The sequence below is a fragment of the Chiloscyllium punctatum genome, chromosome 17, assembly GCF_047496795.1.
Source record: "Chiloscyllium punctatum isolate Juve2018m chromosome 17, sChiPun1.3, whole genome shotgun sequence".
In the NCBI taxonomy this organism is placed as follows: domain Eukaryota; kingdom Metazoa; phylum Chordata; class Chondrichthyes; order Orectolobiformes; family Hemiscylliidae; genus Chiloscyllium; species Chiloscyllium punctatum.
The window spans coordinates 95686624-95710097 of NC_092755.1; the positions used below are offsets into that span (position 1 = coordinate 95686624).

General features: G+C 43.1%; 1 protein-coding gene across 1 annotated transcript in view; it reads left to right on the forward strand.

Moving 5' to 3' along the window:
• LOC140487661 (uncharacterized) overlaps window positions 1-23474 on the forward strand; it is a 183076-nt gene that overhangs the window by 18851 nt on the left and 140751 nt on the right. Inside the window, exons 3-5 of the mRNA XM_072586944.1 lie at window positions 21355-21387; window positions 21896-21946; window positions 22592-22650. Coding sequence (XP_072443045.1) covers window positions 21355-21387; window positions 21896-21946; window positions 22592-22650 — 143 coding nt within the window. The remainder of the gene's footprint in view (window positions 1-21354; window positions 21388-21895; window positions 21947-22591; window positions 22651-23474) is intronic.

The window sequence follows — 23474 nt, forward strand, 5'->3', positions numbered from 1 at the left end:
AAGGTGTTAAGGAAAATCCAGGGAACAATAGAATGGTGAGTCTGACATCAGAGGTGGGCAAGTTGTTGGAGGAAATCATGAGGGACAGGATTTACATGTATTTATGTATTTAGAAAGGCAAGGAGTGATTAGGGACAGTCAGCATGGCTTTGTGCTTGGAAATCATGTCTCACAAACTTCATTGAGTGTTTTGAAGAAGTAACATTGAGGATTGATGAGGGTAGAGTGGTTGGTGTGATCTGTATCGAATTCAGTAAGGTGTTTGACAAGATTTCTAATGGGAGACTGGTTAGTAAGCGTAGGTCTCATGGAATACAGGGAGAACTATCCATTTGGATACAGAACTGGCTTGAAGGTAGAAGACAGGGGGTAGTAATGGAATGTTGCTTTTCAGGCTGGATGCCTGTGACCAGTGGTGTGCCACAAGGATCAGTGCTGGGTCCACTACTTTTCGTCATTTGTATAAATGATTTGGACGTGAACATAGGAGATATAGTTAAGAAGTTTGCAGATGACACCAAAATTGGAGGTGTAGTCTACAGTGAAGAAGGTTATTTCAGAGTACAACAGGATCTTAATCAGATGGGCCAATGGGCTGAGAAATGGCAGATGGAGTTTAATTTAGATAAATGTGAGGTGCTGCATTTTTGAAAAGCAAATCAGAGCAGGACTTGTACATTTACCAGGTTAACCCTGATATTCCTGGACCTGGGTTGGAGAGTGAAACAGCGTCAAGAACACCAATGCTGGACACAAGACTCCGCTAAGTGAGAGAGATGGTTTACTTCAGGGATGGAGTTTGCTGTCAAAACCACAGAAATGGCCCAACATGGTATGAGATGAAGTCGACGTGAGATCAGGTCCTGTGAAATACAAAGTTCAGGTGGGTGAGGTGGTTCTGAACAAACATCCAGATCAAATTAAAGCTGCTACATCACAAACGGGAAAGGAACAGAACACACATGGCTCCACAGAGCAGCCAGAATAGCTGTCAGAATGTGTGGGTTCATCGCCTCGGTCTGGTGTTGAAGAAACCTCAGAGTCCTAGGTAGATGCAATCTTGATACCGTGAGAAGAGGAGGAACCTCTCCCAAGGTGCTCCAGGCGCAAGAGATTGGATACTGTCTGGTATGTGTTGCCTTTGTTCGAGTCAGAGTCAGAGGAACTGGAGCTGGGGTGAGAATGAGAAGCTACAAGAGAAAGAACAGGCATACATCCCTGGACTAAGATGGGGGTGAACGTAGTGATTGAAATGAAGGCTAGGTGGAGCTCATTGAACATGTGATCCTTGATTGGGGCGGTTAACCTGGGCCAATGAGGGAATCCTGGCTGACCGATATAAACAGGGGATCACCCGGTACGGAGGAGGGAGGGCAGGTCCGAAGACCTCCTCGTGGGTCTGCTCCTGGGCCTGGCCAAACTGGCCATCAACAGGTCCAGGCAGCGGGCCGTGGAGGGGGTCGTTAGGGCCGACTGCCTGCCTCTCTTCCGGGGTTACGTTAGAGCCCGGGTGTCCTTGGAGAAGGAGCATGCGGGTGTCCACCAACACCCTGGAGTTGTGACTGAGAAAAAAAAAATAAAAAAAGAAAAAAAAAAAAAAAAATAAACAGAATTGTTTGCCCGGGTGTCCTTGGAGAAGGAGCACGCGGGTGTCCACTGACACCCTGGAGTTGTGACTAAAGAAAAAAAAAGAAAAAAAAAAAAGAAAAAAATATAACCAGGGGATGATTTTCATTTGATTGGACTGAAAAAAAAAAAAAAAAAAAAAAAAAAATAAACAGGGGATCACCCGGTACGGAGGAGGGAGGGCAGGTCCGAAGACCTCCTCGTGGGTCTGCTCCTGGGCCTGGCCAAACTGGCCATCAACAGGTCCAGGCAGCGGGCCGTGGAGGGGGTCGTTAGGGCCGACTGCCTGCCTCTCTTCCGGGGTTACGTTAGAGCCCGGGTGTCCTTGGAGAAGGAGCACGCGGTGTCCACCGACACCCTGGAGTCGTTCAGGGAGAGGTGGGCGCCGCAGGGAGTGGAGTGCGTCATTTCTCCCTCCAACTCTATTTTGATTTAATCCCTACCCTCCCCTTCACTGTTTTGCTCACACAGCATTGCCCTGTGGTTTGAAGGGCAGTGCTTGTCACTGGCCACTCGGGTGTCTTTCCTATCTTCCTGGTGGTGGGAATTGAATAAAGATTCGTGCACTTTAAAGAAAAAAAAAAAAAAAAAAAAAAAAAAAATAAACAGGAGATTTGCCCGGGTGTCCTTGGAGAAGGAGCACGCGGGTGTCCACTGACACCCTGGAGTTGTGACTGGCCACTTGAGTGTTTCCTTCCCTTCTGGAAGAAGGAAAAAAAAAAGAAAAAAAAAAAAAAAAATAAACAGGGGATCACCCGGTACGGAGGAGGGAGGGCAGGTCCGAAGACCTCCTCGTGGGTCTGCTCCTGGGCCTGGCCAAACTGGCCATCAACAGGTCCAGGCAGCGGGCCGTGGAGGGGGTCGTTAGGGCCGACTACCTGCCCCTCTTCCAGGGTTACGTTAGAGCCCGGGTGTCCTTGAAGAAGGAGCACGCGGTGTCCACCAACACCCTGGAGTTGTGACTGGCCACTTGAGTGTTTCCTTCCCTTCTGAAAAAAAAAAGAAAAAAAAAATAAACAGGGGATCACCCGGTACGGAGGAGGGAGGGCAGGTCCGAAGACCTCCTCGTGGGTCTGCTCCTGGGCCTGGCCAAACTGGCCATCAACAGGTCCAGGCAGCGGGCCGTGGAGGGGGTCGTTAGGGCCGACTACCTGCCCCTCTTCCAGGGTTACGTTAGAGCCCGGGTGTCCTTGAAGAAGGAGCACGCGGTGTCCACCAACACCCTGGAGTTGTTCAGGGAGAGGTAGGCGCCGCAGGGAGTGGAGTGCATTATTTCTCCTTCCAACTCTATTTTGATTTAGTCCCTACCCTCCCCTCCACTGTTTTGATCACACAGCATTGCCCTGTGGTTTGAAGGGCAGTGCTTGTCACTGGCCACTTGGGTGTTTTTCATATCTTCCTGGTGGTGGAAATTGAATAAAGAAAGAAAAAATGAAAAAAAAAAGAAAAAAAATAAACAGGGGATCACCCGGTACGGAGGAGGGAGGGCAGGTCCGAAGACCTCCTCGTGGGTCTGCTCCTGGGCCTGGCCAAACTGGCCATCAACAGGTCCAGGCAGCGGGCCGTGGAGGGGGTCGTTAGGGCCGACTACCTGCCCCTCTTCCGGGGTTACGTTAGAGCCCGGGTGTCCTTGAAGAAGGAGCACGCGGTGTCCACCAACACCCTGGAGTTGTTCAGGGAGAGGTAGGCGCCGCAGGGAGTGGAGTGCATTATTTCTCCTTCCAACTCTATTTTGATTTAGTCCCTACCCTCCCCTTCACTGTTTTGCTCACACAGCATTGCCCTGTGGTTTGAAGGGCAGTGCTTGTCACTGGCCACTTGGGTGTTTTTCCTATCTTCCTGGTGGTGGAAATTGAATAAAGATTCGTGCACTTTGTGTCTTTCACTAAAAAAAAGAAAAAAAGAGAGAAAAAAAATAAACAGGGGATTCAGAAAGTCTCCTCACTCTAGAGACTGGCTGTTAGTTAGCTGGTTAGAGTCCATATACTGTTGGTGTGTAAATAAAAAGTGACTTGGTGATGGGATACCACCTCTGTGCAATTATTTCAGTGTCCTCTAGTATTTCTTACAAATTTCACATCTGTCATTTATTTCTGAGCCACCTGTGGTCTTGCCTTACACCTGCAAACTTTGCTAAGTCTGTTAACCTTTTGGTTGACAGTTGGAAAATTGCAAATGCAATTTTAAAACAACTGACTTTTTGCATAATTTTCTGTTCTCTGATATTGATACTTATTAAGCTTTTGACTAAAGAAATTAACATTCCATTAAAGGAATATAACAGTGGCCCATTTATGTAAATTGAAAATTCGCAGATTCTCCAAACAGTAGCTTTGTTGTTTTCCATACCCTGTTTCATTTGTGCTTTTTTGATTGATGGCTGACTAAATAACTGTGGTAGTTCAGTTGGCGCTAATCAAATTATTTATTTTACAATGAATGACAGAACTTAGTTTGTTAGCATCCTCAAATGTGAAACTGGTGGAACTCTCAACTTCCTTAACTTCATTCTGATTATTACTCAGAACGTGTGCAGCATTTTAACTGGGCTATTCCACAATCTGTAAATGTGCATCTACTGTCTTGTACTGCACAATGGGAAGACTGTGCCACTAGCAAATTCATCACCGGGCTCAAACCTCTTTGGTCAATGCTGTGACCTCATCTTTGATTTGTATCTTCATCTTCTTCCTCTGAAACCTCCATTTCATGTTTGGTTTCAAATAGTTTATTACAGTGTTTGGGATAGTTCATGTTAGAGCTGAAAATGTGTTGCTGGAAAAGTGCAGCAGGTCAGGCAGCATCCAAGGAGCAGGAGAATCGACGTTTTGGGCATGAGCCCTTCTTCAGGAATGAGGAAGGTGTGCCAAGCAGGTAGGGAGGGCATTGGAAATGCGGTGGAAGGAGGTAAAGCTGAGGGTGATAGGCCGGAGTGGAGGTGGGGGCGGAGAGGTCAGGAAGAAGATTGCAGGTTAGGAAGGTGGTGCTGAGTTCGAGGATTAGGACTGAGACAAGGTGGGGGTAGGGAAAATGAGGAAACTGGAGAAATCTAAGTTCATCCCTTGTGGTTGGAGGGTTCCTAGGCGGAAGATGAGGTGCTCTTCCTCCAGCCGTCGTGTTGCTATGGTCTGGCGATGGAGGAGTCCTTGGTGGAGTGGGAGGGGGAATTGAAGTGTTGAGCCACGGGGTGGTGGGTTGGTTGGTCCGGGTATCCCAGAGGTGTTCTCTGAAACGTTCCGCAAGTAGGCGGCCTGTCTCCCCAATATAGAGTAGGCCACATCGGGTGCAGCGGATGCAGTAAATGATGTGTGTGGAGGTGCAGGTGAATTTGTGGCGGATATGGAAGGATCCCTTGGGGCCTTGGAGGGAAGTAAGGGAGGAGGTGTGGGCGCAAGTTTGGCATTTCTTGTGGTTGCAGAGGAAGGTGCCGGGAGTGGAGGTTGGGTTGGTGGGGGTGTGGACCTGACGAGGGAGTCACGGAGGGAGTGGTCTTTTCGGAATGCTGATAGGGGAGTGGAGGGAAAAATGTCCCTGGTGGTGGGGTCCGTTTGGAGGTGGTGGAAATGACGATGGATGATACGATGTATATTGAGGTTGGTAGGGTGGTAGGTGAGGACCAGTGGGGTTCTGTCCTGGTGGCGATTGGAGGGGCGGGGCTCAAGGGCAGAGGAGCGGGAAGTGGAGGAGATGCGGTGGAGAGCATCGTCGATCATGTCTGGGGGGACATTGTGGTCTTTGAAGAAGGAGGCCATCTGGGTTGTATGGTATTGAAACTGGTCCTCTTGGGAGCAGATGCAGCGGAGATGAAGGAATTGGGAATATGGGATGGTGTTTTTACAGGGGGCAGGGTGGGAGGAGGTGTAATCTAGGTAGCTGTGGGAGTCGTTCAGTTTATAGTAAATGTCCGTGTTGATTCGGTCGCCCGAGATAGAAATGGAGAGGTCTAGGAAGGGGAGGGAGGAGTCTGAGACAGTCCAGGTAAATTTGAGGTCGGGGTGGAAGGTGTTGGTAAAGTGGATGAACTGTTCAACCTTCTTGTGGGAGCACAAGGCAGCGCCGATACAGTCATCGATGTAGCGGAGGAAGAGGTGGGGGAGTGGTGCCAGTGTAGCTGCGGAAGATGGACTGTTCCACATATCCTACGAAGAGGCAGGCATAGCTGGGGCCCATGTGGGTGCCCATGGCTACTCCTTTGGTTTGGAGGAAGTGGGAGGATTCGAAAGAGAAGTTGTTCAGAGTGAGGACCAGTACAGTCAGTCGAAGGAGGTGTCAGTGGAAGGGTACTGGTTGGTACGGTGGGAAAGGAAGAAACGGAGGGCTTTGTGTCTTTCGTGATGGGGGATGGAGGTGTTCAGGGACTGGATGTCCATGGTGAAGATAAGGCACTGGGGACCGGGGAAACGAAAATCATGGAGGAGGTGGGGGGCGTAGGTGGTGTCCCGAACATAGGTGGGGAGTTCTTGGACTAAGGGGGACAGGACCATGTCGAGGTATGCAGAGATGAGTTCGATGGGGCAGCAGCAGGCTGAGACATTGGGTCGGCCAGGGCAGTCAGGTTTGTGGATCTTGGGCAGGAGGTAGAAACGGGCGGTGCGGGGTTGTGGGACTGTTCATGTTATAATGGTAATAGTTCATGTTATAATGGTACTTTGAATTGTACCTGAAACATCGATGACTGTACCCTGAAGGTTCCTGGTGCTCATTCTTTTATTGCAAGTTTCAATTTCTGCCTTCATTTCTTTTAGTTACAGCTCTTGTTTTGAATTGTCATCTGCAACCTTTATCAAGCCAATCTCATCAATTAGTTTGCATACTTTTCTCCATTTTCACGCTTCCAACATTTGTTCTAGCAAGTGTATGTTGATTTACAGATTTAACTCCTGTCAAAACTTGAAGTCAGTCTATATTTACTATTTTGGCACTGTCTAATAACTTAAATGCCAAGACTGGTTGGAGAATTTCCAAATGAAGTTTCTGCAGTCTTGCATACAGTCGACTGTATTCCTTTGTGTACTCTTCCATGGTTCTATTCTAAGTTTTCTTAAATTTGAAAAAAATGAACATACCCCATAAACAGTCAATGAATCACCTTTTGATGAATTTTATCCATGAAATGTATCGATCAGTTTGACCTGTAGTTCATGTTTAAATCACCAGGCTCTAAACTTTGCTTCTTATATTGCTTCTGTATAGTCATGAAGAGCTCTGGTTTTACATTGTTTCCATTTTGGTAAAGAAGTAACTCACATCCACATGGTTGCTTCATTTCCTATTGTTCATAGAACACACTTTCAGAAAGAAGTGATGGGTAACCATACTCTGAAACATTATATTTTGATTTAATGATCCTTTGCTACTAATGTTATACTCTTGAAGATAACTGTTTTGAATGGAATTCAAGTCTATGCTTTCAGTGAGTTTTATTTCAGTTAACCACATTCCATAAAACTCAAATGACACTGATTAATAGTACTCCATATTTTATACAACAATTTTTCACCCAATTGACATTTCCCTTGTTCAGTTTGATTTCAGGCATTTCTTGAGCCTTCTATTAGATGATAAAATACACATTGCTGTTAGTCAAAGTATATCTGATTTGTTTGTGACCTCTGAGTCTTTGCATCACTATCCAGTCAACCATTGAATTTATCTTTCTGCATCCTGTCACAAAAGCATCTGCTTTTCTCATCACTTTAGCACTCATACCATGCTGTTCATCTACCATCATGCTTTTATTTACATTTGAGGAAACACCAACATGATTATATCTGTGCTGTGGAAAATGTTAATGAAGTGACAGTGTTGTCTTTGTGACTTTAATCTTGTCTGAAGTCCCATTGATGTTGCTATGGAACTGGTATGCTCTCACTCCACAAATGTCTTTCTCATGGCCAAAAGAGAAGGTGCTTATGAGAACCTATCTCTGACAACAGATGTCGCTACAGAGGTGAAGTTTTCTATGTCATCTGAGGTTTTGACATGCTATTGGATAAGGAATTCCAGTCTTTCCTCTCCCAACTCTAGAATTTAATTCTTTTCACCTCTCCTGCAGGTATTCTTTTCCCTTCATCAATGGCTTGATCGTCATCCTGATGTCAAGCACCATCTCCCTGACTTCACTCCTCCTTTTGTGTGAGGCCTCCCCATAGAATTGCGTATTTCTTTCACAAAAAAGAAGGAAAGAAAAATAGGAAAGTGCTGCCCCTTCTGACAAGTTCTGATGATTGATTTAAAAGACATGCTCCATTTATCAGTGAAAGCTCTGCAGGAGTGCAGTGGATTTGAGCTTTGTTCATGTGTTCATAATTATCCGAGACACATTTTTCCTATGTTCGGGAGAACAAATTTCAAGAGGGCGAGAATACAAGAGCAGAAATGTACTTCCGAGGCTATTGTGAGCACCCATACCTAAGGAAGGATGTGCTGGTGTTGAAAGGGGTCCTGAAAAGGTTTACAAGAATCTCAGTTCTAAAGGGGCATTCCTTCTTTCTGAGGCTATGCCCTTGGGTCCTAGTCTTGTCTACTGGTGGAAACATCTTCCCCATATTCATTCTACCCAGGACTCTCAGCATTTTGGAAGCTTCAATGAGATCACCTTCATCCTTCTAAACTCCATGAGATACATATCCCAGAGTCCATTTTCAAGAAGCTATGAACCTGCACTCCAAGGTCTCTTTGTTCAGCAACACTCCCCAGGACCTTACCGTCAAGTGTATAAGTCCTGCTAAGATTTGCTTTCCCAAAATGCAGCACCTTGCATTTATCTGAATTAAACTCCATCTGCCACTCCTCAGCCCATTGGCCCATCTGGTCCAGATCCTGTTGTAATCTGAGGTAACCCTCTTCACTGTCCACTACACCTCCAATTTTGGTGTCATCTGCAAACTTAACTAACTGTACCTCTTATGCTCGCATCCAAATCATTTATGTAAATGACAAAAAGTAGAGGACAGAACACCGATCCTGGTGGCACTCCACTGGTCACAGACCTCCAGTCTGAAAAACAACCCTCCACCACCACCCTCTGTTTTCTACCTTTGAGCCAGTTCTGTATCTAAATGGTTAGTTGTCCCTGTATACCATGAGATCTATCCTTGCTAATCAGTCTCCCATGGGGAACCTTGTTGATTGTCTTACTGAAGTCCATGTAGATCACATCTACCACTCTGCCCTCATCAATCCTCTTTGTTACTTCCTCAAAAAACTCAGTCAAGTTTGTGAGACATGATTTCCCACGCACAAAGCCATATTGACTATCCCTAATCAAGATAGGAGAAAGTGACGACTGCAGATGCTGGTGATCAGAGTCAACGGTGCTGGAAAAGCGCAGCAGATCAGGCAGCATCCGAGGAGCAGGAAAATCGATGTTTCGGGCAAGAGCCCTTCATCAGGAAAGTTGATGATGAAGGGCTCTTGCCTGAAATGTTGATTCTCCTGCTCCTCGGATGCTGCCTGACCTGCTGTACTTTTCCAGCACCATACTCTTGACTCTGTATTTAAGATAGGTTTAAGGAAATCATTGCTACAGAAGGCTGTGGTGGCCAAGTCATTGTGTGTATTTAAGACAGGGTGTATTTAAGGGTTATGGGGAGAAAGGAGGAAATGGGGTTACAAAACATATCAGCCATTATTGAATGGTGGAGCACACTAATTCTTCTCCTATACCTTATGATAGAGTCTTAGAGTCATAGAGATGTACAGCACCGAAACAGACCCTTCAGTCCAACTTGTCCATGCCGACCAGATATCCTAACCTAGTTTGCCTGCACTTGGCCCATATCCCTCTAAACCCTTTCTATTCATATACCCATCCAGATACCTTTTAAATGCTGTAAGTGTACCAGCCTCCACCACTTCCTCTAGCAGCTCATTCCATACTTGCAGCACCCTCTGTGTGAAAAGGTCCCTTTTATATCTTTCCCCTCTCACCCTAAACCTATGCCATTTAGTTCTGGACTCCCCCACCCCAGGGAAAAGATCTTGTCTATTTATCCTATCCATGCTCCTCATGATTTTATATATCTATAAGATCACCCTTCAGCCTCCCGATGCTCCAGAGAAAACGGCCCAGCTTATTCAGCCTCTCCCTCTAGCTCAAATCCTCCAAACTCAGCAATGTCCTTGTAAATCTCTTCTGAACTCTTTCAAGTTTCACATCTTTCCAATAGGAAGGAGACCAGAATTGCACGCAATATTCCAACAGTGGTCTAACCAATATCCTGTCCAGCTGCAACATGACCTTCTTACTCGTATACTCATTGCTCTGACCAATAAAGGAAAGTATACCAAACGTCTTCTCACTATCCCTATCTACCTGCGACTCTACTTTCAAGGGCCTGTGAATTTGCACTCCAAGATCTCTTTGTTCAGCAACACTCCCCAGGTCCTTACCATTAAGTGTATAAGTCCTGCTCTAATTTGACTTTCCAAATGCAGCACCTCACATTTATCTAAATTAAGCTCCAACTGCCACTCCCCAGCCTATTTGCCCATCTGATCTTACAAGACCACAGGCCCTTAAGCTGCTCTGCTCAGCCAGTCTGTTTGCTTGTGATTGTAGAGTTGAGATCTGTCATCTGGGTGTTACCTGAAGCTCATCTTGCCAGAATGAAGAATGCTGTTATGCAAAAGTGCCATTGTACCCGTAGATTGTTATCAGGACACAATGGTTGCACAGATATTGTGCCAGGTCGTGTGTTACAACACAACAGTTAACCCTCCTATTAACTAAACTAATTATCCAGAAAGGCTTAGCTCGCCTCGTAATCTGTTAAAATATCAGTGACAGAGAACTCCCAAATTCTACTATTTAAAGAAAATAGCATCAATTTATTCTTTAACTTTAAAAGTGAACATTAAACAACAACTATTCACAATTCTAACACCTCTTTCTCTTCACTGCTTGTTACTTGCCTCCAACTCTATAATCACACACTGTTCCAATAAAGCACTTATTAAAATCAAATCAACTTAATTTCGAAACCATACAGCGGCTGTCTTCTTCAGAGTCTTTTTTCTTCCAGCTGAAGATCTCCCTGGGTAGTCTTCTTTCTTTTACTGTAAACGTTTCATATGAAGAGGTACCTTTGATAGAGAGTGTTCCTATTTCTTGGCTTTCGATAGTAGTTACATTGTCTGATTTTCAAAATGCCTGCTTTTTTTGTATCCCCAACATCGTATCATCTGATTGGTTCAATTGCTATTACTGAATAGTAGAAAGTCAGGACTGCTGATGCTGGAGATCAGAGATAGAGAGTGTGGTGCAGGAAAAGCATAGTCAGTCAGGCAGCATCCGAGGAGCAGGAGAGTTGATGATTTGAGCATAAGCACTTCATTATCCTGATACATAGTAAACTACTGAACAGACATTGACCTCCACTGTGCAGGATGTTGAGGAAGCAGAGCCTCTTCCTTTCTGATTTATGGCAGAGTAGGCATGAGATGTTCAGAAGTAGACAGGCAGGAGATTGGAAGAACACAGCACACCATGCAGCATCAGGTGGTGGAGTGTAAGCCTTCTTCAGGACTGGGGGTGGTTGTCTGGTGGGGGCAGGGTCATGAAGTGGGGACAGGTGTAGACAGGCAGAGGGTACGACCTGCTTGGTCAATAGGGAGAATGAATCCAGTAAGTGGCTGAGAGAAGTGGAAGGGAGGGGGAGGGGTTGGGAAGGAAGTTGGGGGAAGGGAAGGAAGGTTATTTCAAATTGGAGAACATTGCATTATGAGGCAAACTTTTGTGCAGCAGGGTCCCTTCAGATTGTGCAGGAGAAGTTAGCAATATCTTGTAGTTTTCATGCCACTGCTGTAAATGAAAGCTACCTGTCTATAATGGGGTTTATTTATAAAAACTGAATCAGATACATGGATGTTTTTGCTGGTGGTGATTACTAGTTAAAAGAAAAAGCCAAATAAAGTCATGGTGATTTTGCTCGTAAGAAGTTGCTCAGTTGTGTGATAAACTTTCTGGGTAAAACAAGAGAAAAAAATAAAGGGAAGATACCATGGCACTCAATTCAAGGAACAATGGCTTCAATTAATTGTCTCTTGCAAGTCAAACAAGAGGATACAATTCATTTGAAGCCTTCCCCATGGTGCAGGATGTCATTGACCCTATGCACATTGCTTTATTAACTTGCCACAGAGACAAAAAACTGCAGCTGCTGGAATCCAAAGTAAATAGCCAGTAGGCTGGAAGAACAGAGCAAGCCAGGCAGCATCAGGAGGTGGAGAAGTGTAACCCTTCTTCAGGACTGGGGATGGGTGTAGGGGAAGCTGCAGGTAAATGGGGCGGCAGGGGCAGGGTGGTGAAGTGGGTATAGGTGAAGGCAGGCAGAGGGTACGACATGTTTGGTCAATGGAAGGAATGAATCCAGTAGGTGGCTGGGAGGTGTGGAAGGGAAGAGGAGGGGCTGGGAAGGGAATTGGGGGAAGGGAAGAAATGTTATTTCAAATTGGAGGACATTGCATTATCATACAAACTTTATGTAGCTGGCTCCCTCCAGATTGTGCAAGAGAGATTGGCAATATCTTGGCAGTTTTCATGCCACTACTGTAAATGGAAGGTACCTGCCTATAATGGGCTTTGCTTATCAATACTGAATTGGGATACACAGGTGTTTTTGCTGATGGTGGTTGCTCGTTAAAAGAAAAAGCCAAAAAAAAATACTGATTATGCTTATGAGAAGGTGCTCAGTTGTGTGATAACACTTCTGGGTAAAACGAGAAAAAAACAAAGGGAAGGTAGCATGGCCCTCAATTCAAGGAACAATGGCTTCAATTAATTGTCTCTTACAAGTCAAACAAGAGGATACACAACACTTGAAACTCTCCCTGTGGTGCAGGATATAGTTGACTCTATGAGCATAGCTTTATCAACATCTCACAGAGGCAAAAAAAATGCAGATGCTGGAATCCAAAGTAGGCAGGCAGGAGGCTGGAAAAACTGAGCAAGCCAGGAGTATCTGGAGGTGGAGAAGTCAACGTTTCAGGTGTAACCCTTCTTCAGTTACTTGTGCAGTTGCCAGTACACTTTGCGATTTTGAACCCTTACTTCTGACCTCACTACTCTCAACCTCCTGGACACAGGAACTACAGTTTAGGTTCCCATCCTCCGCGAAATTAGTTTAAACCCTCCCGAACAGCATTAGTAAATTTTGCCACCAGGGTGTTGGTATCCCTCTGGTTTAGGTGTATTCCATCCCATTTATAAAGGTCCCACCTACCCCACCCATTGGGAATAATTGTAAGGGGAGCTGCAGATAAACGAGATGGCAGGGGCAGGATGTTGAAGTGAAGATAGGCAGAGGGTTTGATCTGGTTGGTCAATGGGAGGCATGAATCCAGTAGGTGGCTGGGAGGAATGGAAGGGAGGGGGCAGGGCTGAGAAGGGTTTGTGGAAGGGAAGGGAGGTTATTTGAAATTGGAGAACTAATTTCAAATATCGTCCCTTCCCTTCCCCAACTCCCTTCCCAGCCCATCCCAACTGCCTTCTAATCCTTTAGGTGGTTGCTTTATCCGAAACACTACTTACGTAGTGTCTCCCACCAGTCCTCCTCCTCTAACCAAACAAAAGGGTTATGTGCACTGGATTGATAAGGTTACTAGTTTTTTAAAAATTTTTCAATCGTCTCTTTGAGAATTTAGAATAGTGGGAATGGAGGTTAGGGCAGTTGAATGTGAATATGGGAGGTAAGGGTCACCACTAGTGTCCCTGCTGACTTCATCTGCAGGAAGTTGCACCCACCTACAGCTCTTTGAAAACTGCATTAGGCAACTGGAACTGAAGCTGGAGCTGGATGAACTTGGGATCATTTGGGAGGTGGAGGGAGTTATTGAGAGGAGTTACGAGGAGGTAGTCACACTTCAGATACAAGAAAAAGGCAGAAGGATTACAGTCAGGGGACAGAAAGGGAACCAGGAGACAGTGCAGGGATCTCCTGTGGCAGTTCCTCTCAATAGCAAGTATACCATTTTGGATACTGTTGGGGGTGACAACTTACCAGGGATAAGCCATGGGGTACAGGTCTCTGGCATAGAGTCTATCTCTATTACTCAGAAAGGAAGGGGGAGAGGAGCAGAGCATTAGTCATTTGGGACTTCTTAGTCAGGTGAACAGATAGGAGATTCTGTGGGAACGAGAGAGACTCACGGTTAGTATGTTGCCTCCCAGGTGCCAGGGTTCATGACGTCTTGGATTGTGTTTTCGGGATCCTTGAGGGGGAGGGGGAGTCATGATGCACATCAGCACTAACGACATAGGTAGGAAAATGGGTGGGGATTTATGGCAGAAATTCAGGGAGCTTGGGTGGAAGCTTAGAGCTAGACCAAACAGAGTTGTTATTTCTGGTTTATTACTGTGCCATATGCTAGCGAGGTGAGGAATAGCGAAAGAGAGAAGTTGAACACGTGGCTACAGGGAAGTGTAGGAGGGAGGGTTTGGATACCTGGATAATTGGGGCTCATTCTGGGGTAGGTGGGACCTTTACAAACGGGATGGTCTACATCTAAACCAGAGGGGTACCAATACCCTGAGGGCGAAATTTGCTAATGCTGTGCGGGAGGGTTTAAACTAATTCAGCAGGGGGAATGGGAACCTAAATTGTAGTTCTTATGTCCAGGAGTTTGAGAGTAGTGAGGTCAGAAGTAAAGTTTCAAGGTCGCAAAGTGCACTGGCAAGCAGGAAGTTGGCTTGTCGTGTGCCTAATTCATCGCCAGGAGCATCCGAAATAAGGTGGGTGAACTTGCAGCATGGGTTGGTACCTGGGGCTTGGATGTTGTGGCCATTTCGAAAACATGGATAGAGCAGGAATAGGAATGGTTGTTGCAGGTTCCGGGATTCAGATGTTTCAGTAAGACAGGCAAGGTGGTATAAAAGGGGGAGGTGTGGTGTTGTTAGTCAAGGGCAGTATTACGGTGGCAGAAAGGACGTTTGAGGATTCATTCACTGGGGAAGTATGGGCTGAGGTTAGAAACAGAAAATGAGAGGTTACCCTGTTGGGAGTTTTCTATAGGCCTCTGAATAGTTCTAGAGATATAGAGGAAAGGATAGCAAAGATGGTTCTAGATAGGAGCAAAAATAACAGTGTAATTATTATGGGGGACTTTAGCTTTCCAAATATTGAGTAGGAATACTGTAGTTCAAGGACTTTAGATGGGTCAGTTTTTGTTCATTGTGTGCAGGATGGTTTCCTGACACAATATGTAGACAGGCGAACAGGGGCGAGGCCACATTGAATTTGGTACTGGGTAATGAACCCGGCCTGGTGTTAGATTTGGAGGTAAATGGGCATGTTGAGTATGTTGTTGTTCGTGACCACAATTTGGTTATCTTTACTTTAGTGATGGAAAGGGTTAGGTATATACCACAGGGCAAGAGTCATAGCTGGGGGAAAGGCAATTATGATGTGATTAGGCAAGATTTAGGATGCATAGGATGGGCAAGGAAACTGCAGGAGATGGGCACAATTGAAATGTGGAGCTTATTGAAGGAACAACTGCAGCATGTCCTTAATAAGTATGTACCTGTCAGACAGGGAAGAAGTGGTAGAGCGAGGGAGCTGTTGTTTACTAAAGAAGTTGAATCTCTTGTCAAGAGGAAGAAGAAGGCTTATGTAAGGATGAAATGTGAAGGCTCAGTTAGAGAGTTACAAATTAGCCAGGAAAGAGCGAGCTAAGACAAGCCAGGAGAGGACATGAGAAGACGTAGGCAGATAGGATCAAGGAAAACATGAAAGCTTTCTATAGGTATATCAGGAGTAAAAGAATGAATAGAGAAAAATTAGGGCCAATCAAGGACAGTAGTGGGACGTTTTGTGTGGAGTCCGAGATGAGAGGAGAAGCGCTAAATGAATATTTTTCAAGTATTGACACCGGAAAAATGCAACTTTGTCAAGGAGAATACTGAGAACCATAGAGTCATAGAGATGTACAGCATGGAAACAGACCCTTCGGTCCAACTCATCCATGCCGACCAGCTATCCCAACCCAGTCTAGTCCCACCTGCCAGCATCCGGTCCATATCCTTCCAAGCCCTTCCTATTCATATACCCATCCAAATGCCTCTTAAATGTTGCAATTGAACCAGCCTCCACCACTTCCTCTGGCAGCTCATTCCATACACGTACCACCCTTTGCGTGAAAAAAGTTGCCCTATAGGTCTCTTTTATATCTTTTCCCTCTCACCCTAAACCTATGCCCTCTAGTTCTGGACTCCCCAACCCCACGGAAAAGACTTTGTCTATTTATCCTATCCATGCCCCTCATAATTTTGTAAACCTCTATAAGGAAAACAGCCCCAGCCTGTTCAGCCTCTCCCTATAGCTCAAATCCTCCAACCCTGGCAACATCCTTGTAAATTTTTTCTGAACCCTTTCAAGTTTCACAACATCTTTCCGATAGAAGGAGACCAGAATTGCATGCAATATTCCAACAGTGGCCTAACCAATGTCCGGTACAGCCACAACATGACCTCCCAACTCCTATACTCAATACTCTGACCAATAAAGGAAAGCATACCAAACGCCTTCTTCACTATCCTATCTACTTGCGACTCCACTTTCAAGGAGCTATGAACCTGCACTCCAAGGTCTCTTTGTTCAGCAACACTCCTTCGGACCTTATCTTTAAGTGTATAAGTCCTGCTAAGGTCTGCTTTCCAAAATGCAGCACCTCACATTTATCTGAATTAAACTCCCATCTGCCACTTCTCAGCCCATTGGCCCATCTGGTAAAGAACCTGTTGTAATCTGAGGTAACCCTCTACGCTGTCCACTACACCTCTAATTTTGGTGTCATCTGCAAACTTACTAGCTGTACCTCTTATGGTCGCATCCAAATCATTTATGTAAATGACAAAAAAGTAGAGAACCCAGCACCGATCCTTGTGGCACTCCACTGGTCACAGGCCTCCACTCTGAAAAACAACCCTCCACCACCACCCTCTATCTTCTACCTTTGAGGCAGTTCTGTATCCAAATGGTTATTCTCCCTGTATTCCGTGAGATTTAACCTTGCTAATCAGTCTCCGATGGGGAACCTTGTCGAACGGCTTACTGAAGTCTATACAGATCACATCTACTAGTCTGCCCTCGTCAATCCTCTTTGTTACTTCCTCAAAAAACTCAATCAAGTTTGTGAGACATAATTTCCCACTTAATCAGACTTAAAGTTCACTTGAGAATGTAACTTTAAAAAGATTCCGTGATTTACATAGGAAAGAACTGAAACCAACATGTTCATTCTAAAAGATGGGAGACTTAACAAACAATCCAGGTCATTTTCAATATATAATTCCAGCTACATCACACTAAACTTTTGTTACAAATTTTGTGTCTTATGATCTTATACTCCACTACCACCTGATGAAGAAGAAGTGCTTCGAAAGCTAGTGCTTCCAAATAAACCTGTTGGATGATAACCTGGTGTTGTGTGATTTTTAACTTTGTGCACCCCAGTCCAACACCGGCATCTCCAAATCATGAGATACAGACTACTAGACTAGATGGGATTGAAGTTCAAAGGAGGATCAAGGAGCACTTTTGGAAAGTGTAAAAATAGATAAGTCCCCTGGGCCAGATAGGATTTATCCTAGGATTCTCTGGGAAGTCAGGGAGGAGGTTGCAGAGTCTTTGGCTTTGATCTTTATGTCGTCGTTGTCTATAGGAGTAGTCCCAGAAGACTGGAGGATAGCAAATGTTGTCCCCTTGTTCAAGAAGGGAAATAGAGACAACCCTGGTAATTATAGACCAGTGACCGTTACTTCAGTTGTGGGTAAAGTGTTGAAATAGGTTATTAGAGATCGGATTTTTAATCACCTAGAAAGGAATAAGTTGGTTAGGGATAGCCAACACGGTTTTGAGAAGGGTAGGTCATACATCACAAACCTTATTGAGTTCTTTGAGAAGGTGACCAAACATGTGGATGAGAGTCAACGATTGTTGTGGTGGATACGGATTTCAGTAAGGTGTTTGATAAGTTTCCCCATGGTAGGCTATTACACAAAATATGAAGGCATGGGATTGAGGGTGATTTAGCAGTTTGGATCAGAAATTGGCTCGCTGAAAGAGGGCAGAGAGTGGTGATTAATGGTGAATGCTCATCTGGAGTCAGTTACTTGTGGGGTACAGCAAGGATCTGTTTTGGGGCCACTGCTCTTTGTCATTTTCATAAATGACTGGATAAGGGCATAGAAGGATGGGTTAGTAAATTTGCAGATGACACTAAGGTCGGTGGAGTTGTGCATAGTGTGGAAGGATGTTACAAGTTAGAGAAGGACATGGATAAGCTGTAGAGCTGGGCTGAGAGGTAGCAAATGAAGTTTAATGTGGAAGAGTGTGAGTTATTCACTTTCGGAGGAGTAACAGGAATACAGAGTACTGGGCTAGTCGTAAGATTCTTGGTAGTGTAGATGAGCAGAGAGATCGTGGTGTCTATGTACATAGATCCTTGAAAGTTGTCACCCAGGTTGATAAGGTTATTAAGAAGGCATATGACGTGTTAGCTTTTATTGGTAGAAGGATTGAGTTTTGGAACCATGAGCTGTACAAAATTCTGGTGTGGTTGCACTTTGAATATTGTGTACAGTTCTGGTCACGCATTAGAGGAAGGATGCAAAAGCATTGGAAAGGTTTCAGAGGAGATTTACCAGGATATTGCCTGATATGGAGGGAAGATCTTACGAGGAAAGGCTGAGGGATTTGAGGCTGTTTTCACTAGAGAGAAGAAGGTTAAGAGGTGACTTAATTGAGAAATGCAAGATAATCAGAGGGTTAGATAGTGTGGACACTGGGAGCCTTTTTCCTCAGATGGTGATGGCTTGCACAAGGGGACATAGCTTTAAATTGAGGAGTGATAGATATAGGTCAGAGGTAGTTTCTTTACTCAGAGAGTAGTAGGGGCATGGGATGCCCTGCCTGCAACAGTTGTAGACTTGCCAACTTTAAGGGCATTTAAATGGTCATTGGATAAACATATGGATGAAAATGGAATAGTTAGATGGACTTCAGATTGGTTTCACAGGTCAACGCAACATCAAGGACCAAAGGGCCTGTACTGCGCTGTAATGTTCTAAACTATGATTCTCCCAGCCACCTACTGGATTCATTCCTCCCATTGACCAACCAGGTCGCAGCCTCTGCCTGCTTTCACCTATACCCACTTCACCATCCTGCCCCGCCACTCCCTTTATCCGCAACTTTCCCTACATCCACCCCAAGTCCTGAAGAAGAGTTACATCCAAAATGTCAACTTCTCCACCTCCTGCTGCTGCCTGGCTTGCTCTGTTCTTCCAGCCTTCTGCCTGTCCACTTTGGATCCAGCATCTTTGGATTGCTGCTATTGTCTCTATGAGGTGTTCATAAAGCTATACGCTATAGGGTCAATGACATCCTGCACCATGGGGAAGGCTTCAAATGTTGTGAATCCTCTTGTTTGACTTGCAAGAGACAATTAATTGAAGCCATTGTTCCTTGAATTGAGTGCCATGGTATCTTCCCTTTATTTTTTTCTCTTGTTTTACCCAGAAAGTTTATCACACAACTTAGCACCTTCTCATGAGCAAAATCACCATGACTTTTTTTGGATTTTTCTTTTAACTCGTAATCACCTCCAGCAAAAACATCCATGTATCTGATTCAGTATTTATAAGCAAACCCCATTATGGGCAGGTACCTTCCATTTACAGCAGTGGCATGAAAACTACAATATATTGCCAATTTCTCCTGCACAATCTGGAGGGAATTAGCTGCATAAAAGTTTGTGTGATAAACTTCACAACCCTTGCTGAGATTGGAGATTGGAGGTGTGGCCACAGTAAGGGTCAGGTTTTGGTGTTGATCTCCTTCGCAAAGTTTACACATCTCAAAAATTGAATGTGAATGAGGATCAAATGGGTGAATCTCCCTGAACAGACTGCTTTCAGAACTTACTGCTGACAGCCCTTTTCCCATCCTTACACTTCGTTTTCTAGCAGCTTGCCTTGCTCTTTGTAACAGCTACAGTATTTATTGAATTCTGGTATCCAGATTATGGATGTAAAATAGTAGTCCCCATATTGATGGCTGGAATGCCCCATTCAGGAACCCTAATCTCCATTTCAACAAAATTCCTTTACCAAGTAACTCATGTCTTTTATCCTTCATTCAATTTCTTATCAATTTTTTTATTCCCTCGTAGGACATGGCTGCGAGTTGGCCAGAATTTATTGCCAATCCCTAGTGGCTCTTGAGAAGGTGGTGATGAGCTCCCTTCTTGAACCACTGTACTTCATATGCTGTAGGCACACCTACACTATCCTTAAAGAAGGAATTCCAGGATTTTGGCCCAGTGACACTGAAGGAACAGCGATACATTTCCAAGTAGGGATGGTGAGTGGCTTGGGTCTTGCAGGTAGTGGAGTTCCCATGTATCTGCTGTCCTTGTCCTTCTTGCCAGAAATGGTTGTGTGTTTGGATGATGTTGGCTTGGAATCTTTGGTGAATTTCTGCAATGCATTTGTAGATAGTACAGATTGCTGTTATTGCATATCATGGTGCACGGATTGATACTTGTGGATGTGGTCCCAGTCAAGCGAGCTGCTTTGTCCTGGATGGTGTCAGCTTCTTGAGTGTTGTTAGAGCTGCACCCATCAAGGCACATGGGGAGGATTCATTTCATCACATTTCTGACCTTTGGGCTTTGGGGACTCAGGAGGTGAGTTACTCAAGAGGTGAGATTCCTGGAGTCTGACCTGCTGTTGTATTCAACAGCTGATTTGGTCTGTTTCCAATCTGCTAAGATCTTTTAGTCCAGTGGTGCTCCTGTGATTGTTAGTGTCCCATAAGTTCTGCCTTTGAGAAGTCTTGGCACATTTTCCACATGCTTTCCATCCGTGGAATTTTAATTTCAGCTTGTATTTTATTTCTTTGCTGTCTTTGCACCAGACATGTTGCTCATCCCTTCCTTATGAATACTTGCAGGATGTAACAATCAGTTTACTGTACTAATTTACTATCTGCTACTCAATCTCAGTTTCTAGTTTGTCTACGATATTAAGTATCTTAACTCTGACTTCCCTTCTCATTCAGAATTTTTTCAGTATTAACTTCAAACATGCTTTGCCTCTGCAATAGTGGCCTTCTCTTTGTCTGCCCTTTTTAACATCTGTTTCAATAATCCTCTTTGGTGTGTTTGTAAAGGCTGATGCTCCTTTTTTTATTTTTATAGTTTAGTAAACTTTTAGTTTACTACTTTAAATGTTACCCATCATCGAGTTTCCTCATGACATTGATCAACATGATTCAACATCAATTTGTTAAAAAGGATATATCCAACTGAAGAATTAAGAATTAATTTTTTAACTGCATATTTGAATGTGGGTAATTTTTGTTTTCTGTAGTTTGTGTTGTGAAGCAACTGTGATGTTCTTAGTGATTTAAAAATATAAATTATGGTATTATATTTTACAATAATGTTTACTGTAGAATATTTAACTGTTCAATAACTAAATATATATATTCATCTTTTATCCAAGAATTTAATAAATTGCACAAAAACTTTACCAATGAAAAAGATATAATATGTTCGAATGGTTAGGACTTTAATGAAATGACAGTCAAACAATAAATTTATGATTTTATCACCCTCGCTTAGTATTTATGCCAATAGATTTAAAAAATGTATTTAACTGTTAGTCATTTAGTTTTTATTAGTAAGTAACACCTCACAATCTGTTATATTTTTCTGTTATAGTTTCAGGCAAATTTCCCAAAGGTACATCAGCAGGTAATCACAGTTTCAATAATTGCATTTTCTTCAAGGTTAAAATAATTACCGTGTAGAGTAAAAACTAATTATCATAGTCAAAAGTAATCCCTCTTACTTAGTGCACAGAGCAAAAGGTTCAAATTTGTTTCTGTATTCAACTGACTGCCCACAAAAATGGAATGTTAATGACAAGTATTCAAATTAATTGGGAATAAGTGTGTTTTCAGCCTTTTTCGGAAATAGGTGTTATTTTTCTTGAAGTAATATGAAGAGATTTCATGGAAAAGCTTTGAGGTGTAGTTTGTTTAATCCTAGTTAATAGCCAATGTAGGATAATTTCTCTTGGAAAAGGTATGAATCTTTTGACCTCACTTACCATGTTAGTTAATTTTTAATTTAACCTAATTTTAAGAACATTGAGGAATAGAATTATGTACTATAATTGAGATGAAAACAATGCAATCTTGCTCTATGCCTTAATGTTTTATTGAAGTTGTCTTAAAGTGTTTTGTTAAATATTTCATAGATTGGATCCCACCATTAGAAATCATTCACGGCACAACATCAAGACAAGCTAGTAGGTTCCATTGCACTTAATAAATATTCTTTGTGATATTGTTAAGAGCTGTGAAATATGTGGACCAAAGATACAAAAGTACTGTTCAAGGGTCTTTGAGTGGTACTAAGCTTTGTCATATGAGTGATGCTTGAATAGTCCAACCTTTTTGAATGCTGTTAGCTTCTAAAACATGCTTCATGGAGGTATATATTAACTCATATATTTCCTCCTTACCATTTTTTGAAATTTAAGGATAGATACTACTGACTTCTTTTCGTCTTAAACCCACTTTACCATCACGTGAACTTTAAAATCCTCTGCAGCATATGAGTATATTGCAACAATAGGATAATGAGTATTATGCACTCTAACAGTAAATTCATGCAATTCTTCAACTACATTTTCTTTATTACATTGATTTAAAGAGAAAGGTCTCTATTTAAAAAAAAATCACAAAATCTTTCCAACTCCTCTATTCTGTAGAACAGAACCTAGATTATTATGTATTTTATTTGTCTGTCATTACTTGCTGTTAATTGGCTTGCAGAACCATAAATATCATAATCAATAAATATCATATCATAATCTGCAGTAGACATTCTGAACATTAAAATAAGAATTTAATGCAATTAGGAACTTAGATTTGTTTATCTTTTCACACAGAATTTCAAGTGCTTGATCATCACAAGATAAAAACTTGTGGCACATGTGGATTCAAAGATGTAAGTTAATTTAGATTTGAGATCTTACCTTTTTTTCTGCATTATTTTCTCTTTTGTCATTACTTGTTTCTATTTTCATCTCGTTAAGGAGGAAACAAAATGGAAAGTAATAAAACCTAAGTTCTCTGAACAAGACACATTTTTCAGGTAAAGCATGATTAAAGTCCCATTGTTATTCAGATTATAAATTGTCTGTCACAAACTCATGAACAATTGTGTTTCTGTGCAGAATTTTCCTTCCAGATAAAGGATCTTATGAATGTTCCATAACTGGACTAAGATGGGAAATCAAGAGTGCAATAACTATTGATTACAGATACTGTTCATGGAATGAATATGCTCCTATTATTGTTATAAAGCAATCAGAATTTTCTGGTCCATTGTTTAATATCGTGGCAGAAGACAACATTGTTACTGCTGTACATCTTCCTCATTTTATTTGTTTGAAAGGTACGCTCATTTTTGTTGTTTACGTTTTGCGAATGATAGGTTGTTAACATGTAAAAAAAATGGAATTTTACACAGCTTCTCTTTGGGAAAAGAAAGAGATTTCAAAGTGCTTCACTGCCGTTCTATTACTTTTGAAGTTAATGTACTGAAATAGTACTTGGTAGCAGTGCAAAATGGCACTAACAAATCAACAGGACGTTTATTTCCCAGCATATTCCCTTCTCAATTAAGGAAATGAGGCTCAGTTTAAAGCGGATTGCAAATTTATTACCTGCAGGTTTGCACCAGTGCAAATAGTAATTTTCTTTTTGCAGACACTGTTGTTATGCAAATACTGTAGCCAATTTGTACAATGGAAAGTCCCCAAAAGTAAA